The sequence below is a fragment of the Lytechinus pictus genome, chromosome 9 (assembly GCF_037042905.1).
Source record: "Lytechinus pictus isolate F3 Inbred chromosome 9, Lp3.0, whole genome shotgun sequence".
NCBI lineage: Eukaryota > Metazoa > Echinodermata > Echinoidea > Temnopleuroida > Toxopneustidae > Lytechinus > Lytechinus pictus.
Genome location: NC_087253.1, coordinates 26,050,914 through 26,062,163, shown reverse-complemented (window position 1 = coordinate 26,062,163; position 11,250 = coordinate 26,050,914). Strand labels below are relative to the sequence as shown.

The 11,250-nt window shown below is 34.6% G+C and overlaps 1 protein-coding gene across 1 annotated transcript; it reads right to left on the bottom strand.

Moving 5' to 3' along the window:
- Positions 1-4,793: 4,793 nt before the first annotated feature.
- On the bottom strand, positions 4,794-8,127 carry LOC129268602 (E3 ubiquitin-protein ligase TRIM31-like). The gene is made up of 2 exons (XM_054906140.2): positions 7,999-8,127; positions 4,794-6,704 (listed from the first exon to the last, which is right to left on the bottom strand). Exon 2 carries the CDS (start codon positions 6,684-6,686, stop codon positions 4,794-4,796), a length of 1,893 nt encoding a protein of 630 aa, XP_054762115.1. The 5' UTR covers positions 6,687-6,704; positions 7,999-8,127.
- Between the last annotated feature and the right edge of the window lie 3,123 nt (positions 8,128-11,250).

Below are 11,250 nucleotides of genomic sequence, written 5' to 3'. Positions count from 1 at the left end.
AATGCCACACTCCAGGTCTGAATTATCTAAATTTTCAGCTCGCGCTTCGCGCCCGCAACATTTGATTAGTGAGATGCGTATGATAATCATGATTACAATGACTACAAAAAGTGCTTCATGTGTTTAGATGTAATTCTAACAAAATGACGCTCGCATTAGATAACTGGTGAGATATGTATACTCTTAATGGATTCTTAAATTATAGTCCTTAATATCTCCCTTTTGGGGGGGTCAATAAATACAAAAATTTCAGCTCGCACTTTGCGCTCGCGTTGTTTAGTGAGACAGATATACGTAACATGATTACAAAGAAAATAATTATAATGTCCCTTTTTAGGTCTGAATATTAAAAGTTTTCAGCTCGCGCTTCGCGCTCGCATTAATTGACCAATGAGATACACGTATCCGTTCAATGGCACTGTCCTTAAAATGTTTCTATTAGGTCAGTATACATTGTAACTGAGCTAAGTGACTCCAATTTTTGCCGGTGACCCACGGTACGCCACTGATTTCGGTGAAACAGGTTTTTAAATTTAATACAGGTCGTCATGCGCAATGAGAAGCTAATGATATCGTCTTTCCGCTTTTGTGTATTTTTTTTCAATATGAGAAATATCTTATGTTTTATCCAAGGGATGGTTAAAAAATAGATTAGGCTTATTTTGTAAAAAAGCCAGGGTAGTAAGGATAGTAAGTGGATATAGATAGCGAAGTAACAAACAAATAGAAAACAAAGAAAAGACTGAAGAGGAAAGGATGATAGGAGGGAAGAAGTAAAACAGAAAGGGGTAAAGTAGAACAGGAGAAAATGAGTGAGAAAAAAAGCAAGAAATAGATACTAAAGAGAGAGAGAGAGAACGAGGGGGAGAGAGAGATGATAAAAAAGAAAAGATGGAAAACAAAAGAAAGCAAAAAATAATACGTTCATCCTTCTTCTCCCTGGCGCGCCTGATTATGGCATTCTCCCCGGGGGGGCGGGCACTTCCATTGACGAGTGGATACTATGCGCGACCATGGGGTTTTGAAAAGCACCCTAAACACGTATTTTCTATATCATGAAAATGCACCCCTTAACAGGTATTGGCGGCTCAAACCCTACCCTTAACAATTATTGGAAACAAAACGATATTCTTGGCAAGTGTGAAATGAATCCCTAAACAAGTACAGCGATGTATTGTTGTCACGGATCCGTCGGTCGTCGGTTTTACCTTTTACACCCCATTTTGGTTTCGTATGACCCCACCTTCCACACCTCGCGCAAATCGGACTCTAAACACGTATATTTGTTTGGGCAAAAAGGACATCCTTTATAAAACATTTTAAATTTGTTTTATCATCTCAGAAAATTTAACCCTAAACACGTAGCTTTCCTAGTGAAATAGATACCCATTTTTCATTATTGTTTTTGTTTTTGACACCCTTATCACGTTACGTACGTAACATGCCCTATCGTGAAAAAGACATCCTTCTTACGTGTTTTTGGGTGGCGCATGGTATCCACTCGTCAATGTAAGTGCCCCCCTGGCACTCTCGCGATCATTTCACAGACACTTTCTATACACAGAGAATCTTTTGACCATAGCTCTTCATAACAAAACAGCCTTTGTCGAAAATTGGTGAATCGAATCAGCAGTGTCGTCCTAGACTATTTAAAGGCAAACGACACATTAGTTATATTTCATCTGGTCCGAGTCTTAAGACGATGTAGGCCTACTATCACGGTTCACCAACTTTCGACAATGACCTCTAGTCTGTCCATTGTAATTTGACAGGCATTTTTAATAGATTCCCAATGTTCCAGAAAGAGTTTCCTCCTTTCCATATTTATCTATTGAAAAATCTCCATCCTTCTTTCCTTCATTCCTTTCTTCCTCCCTTTATTTCTTTATCTATGCCTTTTTTCCTTCTATCTTTCTCCCTTTTTTGTTCTATTCTTTTTTTTTTTAACATGTCAATACTATACCAGTGACATACAGATTACTATTTTTTAAAAACTTTTATTGATTAATCAACTGTATACGAAGAATTTGTCTCGTCGTCATCAAAGTATTTTGTTTCATTAATTCACTAAAATAAAACAAAAACAATAACAGTTATAATATCAGCCAAATTATATACAGCAAATATGAATTATGATATTTTATTATTATTATATTATTACTCTTTTACAGATTTTGAAATTGCATTTCCTTTATTCACTTTCCAACGCTTACATTATAATGTTTGGTTTCGTACATTTTAAGAAAATTTCTAAAAGTTATTATGTATACTATGATCAAATTGATGATCAAATCTTGTATAGTTCCTGAAAATGAAGAACATAATTGATTTTACCTTTTAATAAACTCATTCTATTTGGAAAGTCGACATATTGTATCAAAGAGCTACATAGTGTGAACTTGGTTTTTAAATACTTACATGTTATTATATTTATACATTTGCACATCACTGTTCTGATCATATTTGTGCAAATATAAACAATTGCATTCATAGTGATCATACTACCCTTCTCAATTGTATAATTAATTAATGACGTTTTCTCTTCATTCTGGATATACTGCATGATTCTTGATGAAAAAGAATTTATTTCAAAATAAGTTTACATGTAGACAATATAATTAATTATGATATTACAGTTTCATTTTTCCACGGTAATAGCAAGTCATATCTGACGTGATCTATCGAATTGAATCCTTTTTAAAAGGCAAAATCCGATGGAGAAATTTGAAATTATATTATTGAATAATTTTCCAAACTTAGATAGAATGTAACAATTTCACTTAGTTATCCACGTATTGTTCTTTCCTCAAGATTTTCACGACCAAGGGGAAAAGAAGAAAAGTAAATGAAACTATAAAAAGGCTGAACATATCATTGTCTGAATATTATGTCGAAATCTATCACAAAATTAGATATTTGCACTGTTTTGCTAGCTCCCGGCTTTATGGGGAATTTTGCCCCCTCAAAAATGTTCATTTCGCTCCATTTGATTTCGTTTATTTTTACAAAGTTATAATATATGCAAAACAATATATAAATATAGATTTAATATAGTTATGGACCAATGAAAAGTTCGTCAGACTTCTATGGATGGCAGATATCTACATCCATTGACTTATTACAACTGCGCTTTTACTATACATTTAGTGCGATTGCCTGAAATACAATAAGCTATTCTCCGTAAACCTATTCTATTTCACGTTCGAGTTATTCCATATAATTGCATTTTCAAATTAAATTTTTTCGAATATATCAAAGTAGTGTACTTCCCATCGGTTCTATATCAAATACAGGTAAAAAGAAATACACAGTATAAGCATGTTCTATAACGGAGAACGTTGTTTTTTACCATAAAGATCATGATCTCACTTTCTATCTACCTGATCAATGCATAAAAATATATATTACAAGTAAATACATACATAGTATAGCATACCATCTTTAAAATGAATGGTAAATATTACACTTCCACCGTGGTTATTACTAGTTACATATGAAGCATATGTCTATAACAGAGAATTATTTGATTTCTCATGATATATCTAATAACATTATGTCTAAAATACAAGAACTAGAATCTCCTTACACAGGATAAACATAATGAAGATGATGCTTGATGATTGCAAAGCTCAAAATAAAAAATGAAATCCTTGACGTTGATTTTTATGCATCTTCGTGCTATTTTCTTAAATGCTGGCAATATTTGTTTGTTTTGTTTCACATTCAAGTTATTCAATATACCGGTAATTGCATTTTGAAATTGAAATACTTCAAAAAATATTAAAGACCGTAGATCAGACCATTTCCATGAAGATAATATTTATATATTTACACAGTGTAATCATGTCTAGATAGAATAATAGCATAGAATAACGACATATTCCAATTTATGCATAAAATCATAAACAGTATAACATACACTCATTAATATCAATGGTAAATATCACGTTGCCACGATAGTCATTGCTAGACAAATATTATATACATGCATATGACATAGAGAAACATTTGGTTTCCCATAAAATATGTGTTTCAAGTTGTGGTTGGGTTGTTAAGTGGTTTTACTTGACTCGAACATCAGAGACTAGTTAGAGATTTCTCACAGGAGGAAAGGGGTACTTTATTACTTAGCAAGAGTACGCACTCTAACTGAATAAACATTATAGGTTATCAGTTGAACAAATCACATAAACAGGATACTGTTACAATATGTATATTTAACATTATGTCTTATATTTAAGCACGAGAAATTCCCTCACATAGGATACACATGATAAAGATGATGCTTGATAAGTGGAAAGCTGAAACTAAAAATTGAGATCCATTGACTATATGCTGTTTTATGCATTTTTCGTGATATTTTCCTAAATGAAATAAGTTCTTTTTAAGTGTTTCACATTCCGAAAAATATCGAAGAGTAATGATCAGACCATCTCCATAAAAATAATATTCATATGTTCACACGTTATAATAATGTCTAGATTCACAGCATAGAATCGCAATATCTTCCAATTAATATGAAAACATACAAGTATAGTCTAGAATTTCCCCACACAGAGGATAAACATGATAAATATGATGGTTGGTACATGCAAAGTTGAAAACAAAAAGTTGTAAGCAGCGAAATGCTTTTTTATGGGTGAGAAACGAGAAAGAAATGATCCAACAATTGTTTTATGTATTTCTACATTATAGCAGCTTACTATAGCAGAAAATGGCAACTCAGCGGGTATCACCCCCCCCCCCCCTCATCTTCTGCGATAATAATTATGATATCATGTCATCAATTATTTTCAGCGGAATATATAGAGACTATCCGAAGTGCAAAAAGCGATCTCTCCTGATCGGTACTGCTGAAGGTAATACCAATATATAAAATGGTTCTTAATCTTGTAATCAGTAACAAGGTTTCGAATGTGCCTTAGTTCATTTGTATACTCGTCAATGCTCACCAAACCTTCACCCTCCTCCACCTTGGCTACCAGGATTGTATTCCATTGAGATACAGCAGCGTAAAGGTCACTATCCGGTTTCTTTAATTCATGTTGCACAGCACCCTGTTTGTCTATCAATCTGATAGTATCATGTGATTTAGTGATCAGAGAACCATGGTAACTAGTGATTTGCCGAGGTTCATACCCGTTGCATGGTATCTCCCTGACTGCTTGCCCACCTGCTGTTGGAAATACCCGGATCTTATTGGCTTTCCAGTAGCTCACATAGATCTGATCATCACCATCAACAGTGAGATCAGAAGCCCCACCTTCAAATCGACTCAGAGTCTTAAACATTACATTCAATTGTGTGTACTCTGGTGTGTACAGCGTGATGTTGTTTGAAGTATCCATCACAACACATCGACCATCAGAGAGGAACCCTACCCCATCAATCTTAACATTCTTCAGAACTGTCTGCTGAAGCTGACCATCATGAGAGGAGATAAAGATGCCACCTGTCCAACATCCTACTGCCATTCTACCGTCTGGTGTACTAACCATGCAACTCATAGCTGGCAAAGCAACTTTCTTTACTTTAACAATCTTATTAGTGTACAAAGAAACGTCCTTTTCATCAAAGGTTTTATTAGTGGGTAAGGCGACGTTTCTTTCAACTACATTAACAATCTTTCCAAGGCCTAGCTCATCCACTCCAACATTTCTCTTGAACTTTACACTTTTCCCCTTTATGCCCGATTTCTTCGGCTGCTCGTAGTCAGGATTCTTTTGATCAAAGACCTCTCGTAACTCTTCACACAGAGTGTCGTGTGCAGCCAAAGTATCCATATCTAATGGAACCTTTGTTTTGTTAATCACCATTTCAGCCATGGTCGTTAACTGATTGATGTGCTTCTGAGCCGTGGTCTTCATGCTTTCCAGTTCTTTCTCTACTCCTTCGGTCGTTTCCTTGACTTCTATTAGCAGGCTTTCTCTCTTCTCTGTCAACTGCCCGACCGCATCATCATACGCTTTGTTGATGTCACTTGTACACTGTTTCTTGGCATTGTCAACACTCTTCCTCTGCTCATCAATGAAATCAATGTACTTCTGAAAGCATGACTGTTGCTTGTCAACCTTTGATTTCAAGTCTTCAATGTTCTTCATGTGTTTGCCCTCGTAAGCAGCTCCCTCGACGACCTGGTGTCCCTCGTCTTTATGTTCCATCATACCGCATCTGAAGCATGTGAATCTCCTGCAGGTGGAACAGAAGTAATCCTCATCTTCTTTCGGGTGTTTCCTGCATTTCCGGTATCTACGTACAGACACCTTCCCTGATGAGATCTCACTCATGGCAATGACTTCATGATCGATAAAGTCTTCCCACTGAGAGTGCTTATTAAGACAAGAGGTGCAGAGATACTTGCCACAGTCTTGGCAGTAGACATCAGCATGGGGCTTGTCATTTGATTTACAATTTGTGCAAATCTGAGGATGGCCCTCCATATCCTCTATCAGACTCTTCAAAGCAAGATTTACCTGTAGTTTGCCAACATCTTCGTTTGGGACCTGGGTCACAGCTCTGCAGACAGGGCATCGGATCTGACAGTTACCGTGAAACTCTAAGAGGTTGTCCAGGCAAGTCTTGCAGAAAGTGTGAGAACAAGACAGGATCTTGGGATCGGTGAATGTAGAAAGGCACACTGGACACTCTGTACTCTGGGAGATGACAGTCTTTAATGCTTCAGCCATGGTTGGGTTTATAGAAGACTGAAAAATAATTATTACAAAACAAGATGCAGAATAATAAACACGCAAGGACCATAGAATCTGCCATTTGACTTGCATCACTGAGTAATAAAGGGATCACGTTGGGTTTTTAGAATAGGGAAAGGAAGGGGAGGAGAAAGGGGAATGGGAAGAGGAGCTTGGTACGATGAGAATAAATTGGGAAGGAGAAAGGAAAGGAGTGAAAAGAAAAGAAGAGTATTAGGAATTATATTGCTTTAAAAAGAGTATTATTTTTATAAGTTTATTTCCAATTAGCTTAATGCCATTTCGTCCAATTACCAAACTCCTTTACTATCATTTGGTCTAACATAGGCTAATCCACTATCCACATGGTCTAATTGCAATTTCTTTCACTCACCAGTTTATATGATAACCAGTTGGGCTAATAGCAATTTAATCCAAAATTGGACAAAATAAATAGAAATGAAATGGATATTTATTTAGACCAACTGGTTATGAGACGAAATGATAATAGACGAACTGGTGATTAGACGAAGTGATGATTGGACAAAATGGTTTTTAGACGAAATTTTTTTTCTTAAGTTTTTATTGGGTTTTCATATTTTTTTTAAATAACAAATCACATATAATTAATACGAGTAATTTTAAATATAACAGAATAAACAAATAACAAAAGAAAAACAGGCAGTATACACATTATTAGTTTACATTAGAAGAAGTACAGCTTATCAACAGATAATACTTGATAAACATGTAGTAAAAATAGTCACTTTGTATCTTCTCTGTATTCCTCATCCCCTATAGTATAGTAAAAATCAAGAACAGAGGAATACAATAATTTGATTCACCTATTATTATAGATTAACAAATTCCATCCTAAAAAGGCATATTAAGTTTTCTTCAGTTACAAAAATTGATGTTGATGGACCGAATGGCATTAGACTAAATTAAGGTAGACCATGTGGTGAGTGGAAGAATTGGCATTAGACGAATAGGCAATTTACCTTTTCATTTTTCACATTACTTCCGGGTTGGAAAAAAGTCTGATCACCCCTAAACAACGATCTTTATATATAAAAATTGTTCCGATCCTGTCTGTTCAAAGATGGTGATGTTACAATATCTCACTGGTAACAATCGCTTATTATTAAAGAAAAATGGCAATCCAATAATATTAAAGATACAGTCATTAAACAAGTCATATCAACCAGAGTGTGATTTCAAATTCGACACGTATGGCATATGGCATTTGAATGTGTAAAATAGATACAGCATATCATTTGAAAATACATGAATTATTCATTATACTTACATCAGACTGCTTATGTCCATTATAAACGATATGTTTCTCAGTTTGATCAAAGCAATGATATTATACGGGGTCTAATAGCAGCAGTATTAGATATTTAGTCTACATCAATTCACAATGGTGGTGCGTACTGAATCGTGTGCAAATTTACAGTTGTTAACGAATTCTAGTTCAATATCAAACTATTTTTAGTGATTGGGAATTCCCAGTAACCTTTGACATGTTTCAAATGTGCATTCATGAACTTCAATTCAGCGTGACGGTTGATTCACGGGTTTTCGTTTTACCTGATTGAAAATAATCGAAATGTTTGTAGTATATTATTGACTTGTTTAGAGAGAAAAATGAAAAGAACGAAAAAAAAAGATAGGAGAAAATAAAGAAATAAAGAAAGAAATGGTAGGAAGGAAAGTAGGAAATAATGAAATAAATGGTAGGACGGAAAAGGGGGCTCGGTGTAAAAATTGCAGAGGTAAAAATGGCAGAGATAAAAATGACAGAGGTATCCAATCTTAAACCCCCATGTCGAAAAATCCAAAAGCCCCTCCATGTACAGTAGATTAAAATAAGAAAGGTTCTGAGAAGAAAATAAAAAAATTATAATGTTGGACTAATGGAAAGGGTATTTTAAATCATACATGTACTTAAGATCTTCTGCACCAAATTAATAACACTTGAGTTGGTATTTTCTTATTTTTTCCCCTGGACTTACACTCAGAGCATTCTCATGTCACATCGCTCTTCTAATATTCAAATTTTGTACTTAAGTTGTACTTAATTCATTAAAGGGAAAATTCACTTTGACATAAAATTATTGTAAAAATAACAGAAAATGATTAAAATTATACTGATAAGGCTTTTAGGGAATCCATCAAATCTGGGGATTCTGAATACATTTCATTTTTATCATAAAAATCAATGCCAGAGCTAATATTTTTATTATTATTTTGGCCTATATAGGACCTGGGCATTCTAGGCCTAAGGACATTTTGTGATGATGATGATGACTATCTCCCTTGTCCTAAGCGCGATATGAATCTTGTTGATATTCCTTTTTGAAAAAATGACAATTAGTTATAACGTATTTCTGAAAATGTTATTATCATATATATTAATGCAATAAGCCTAATGATTGCGTAATTTAGTTGATATTTCAACAATTAATGAGAGCGCAAATCGCGAGACGAAATTTGTATAAACTGTCATAAAAGGGGGATTTTAGGTAGTTTGTCATTATCTAATGGACTAAACACAGACAATATGTAGGTCTACTTGGCAAATCACATAATGCGAGCACAAAGCACAAAAAGCTTCAAATGATATTCACACTATAAAACGGACATATTTTACAGGGCACTTAAAAAATCAATTTGTAACTCAATCAAAATAATGAAAGTTCGATGTCCGAGCTGAAATATGTTTTGTATATTGACTTAAAAACTTGATGATTTAAGCTACATATCAGCCAATTGAGCAAGGTATCTAGTCGAACAAGCTATGAAGACAAGACATGAAATAGTTTTTTTTAATCATTTTCCAAGTCTTTCCCTGACCTTATTATTCCCTCGTCTCTCTCTCTTTTTTCCTTTTCTATTTTCGTTCTTTCCCCTTCTCTTTCTTTTGCTCTTTCTTCCCCCTTTTTCAGTTTTTGGGGGTCAGCCAATAGCGGGGGGGCGCCCCTTGGATCCGCCTACGCCATATACTTATCAAATTAATATCTATTCGGATCCACTATCATGTTCAAATGTTAAAAGTGTTCTTTATCACAGAACGTATTTTTTCTGTTAATAAAAGTGTAGGCCTATGCAAGTGTTTCGAAGAAATCCCGGAATTGAATATTTCAGCGTGTAAATGGTAGCGCACATTAGTTTGGTATGTATGAGATGAAGTGCGGTTCTACTACGAACTGGCCAAGATAAATCCTTTTATCACTCACTAATTTAAATCATCATATCAACGATTAAGTATAGACCTAAAATGATGAAAATATCCAAATAATATCTAATCAATTCATAATACTCATTTCGACGATAGGGGTCCATTCAAGGTCAATGATTATGACTGAAATTAACCGGAAAGGCTCTTTCTGATCGTCCTGATCTTTACCTCCTGTTTGCCTATGCCATTTTTACCTTTTAACTTGCCATTTTTACCTCTGCCATTATTACCTCTGCCATTTTTACCTGGCACCAAAAAAGGGAACATAAGAAGAAAGAAAGGAAATATAAAGAACATACAGAAAGGAAGAAAAAAAGGAAAGAATGAATGAAAGAAAGGAAGGTAGAAAGAAAGAATAAAATAAAAAGGAAGGAATGGATAAAATGAATAAATAAAGAAAGAAATGAAGAAAGAAAAAAAAAAGAACGAAAGAAAGAAAGAAAGAAAAATAGAAAGAAAGAAAGAAATAAAGAAAGAAAGAAAAAGAAAGGAAGGAAGAAAGAATCAAAGCAAGAAAGAAATGAATAAACAAAGGAGGAAAGAAAGGAAGAAAGAAAGAAAGAAAGAAAGGAATAATTTAGAGAAGATGAAAAGAAGAAAAGGCAGGAAAATTAGAATATGAAAAAGGAAAAAACAAAGTAGACATTGATAAAGAAACGAGGGCCCGAAAAGAAGAAACAAATAAGAAAAAAAAACGGGAAGAGAAAGGAACAAAAGATCAAAGTAAGAAAAACGTGATAGTAAAAAAAGGAAAGTGAGAGATAAAAGGAGACCAGAGGAAAACAATAGGCAAAATATGGAGGAAGAAATATAAGAAAGGAGAAGAAAAGAAAAGAGAAATGAAAAAGCAGAAATTGAACTTACTTGGCTGGAAACTAATCCTGATTTGACATCTCGTCTTTTCAATGTGATATTATCAGGGGCGAATCCCTGGAATTTTTAAATGGGGGGGGGGGGCGTAACACGCACCAAAGGTACGTCCTGTCGGGGGGATCTAGCTGGGGGCCCTCCCCTAGAAAATTTTGTTAAAATTAAACCCCTCATCGTACACACTAAAAAAGGTTTACACAATATTGGGTAAATTGGGAACATGCATGCTGGTTGGGTAAAAAGATTTTACGCAATGTTGCGTTGAAATAGCCCAATATGGGGTAAAAAAATACCCAGCAAACATGCATGTTCCCTTTTTACTCAATATTGGGTAAGATTTTACTCAGTGTTTTTAGAGTGTATACGATTTCAGCGTTTCTGAGGTTATTCTCTCTATGTGAAAAATTATCGATTTCATAAAGTAAAAATCGTTTTGATGACCTAAAG

Coding starts and splice junctions, on each gene's coding strand:
- LOC129268602 (XM_054906140.2), bottom strand. CDS start 6,686: ATGGCTGAAGCATTAAAGACTGTCATCTCCCAGAGTACAGAGTGTCCA.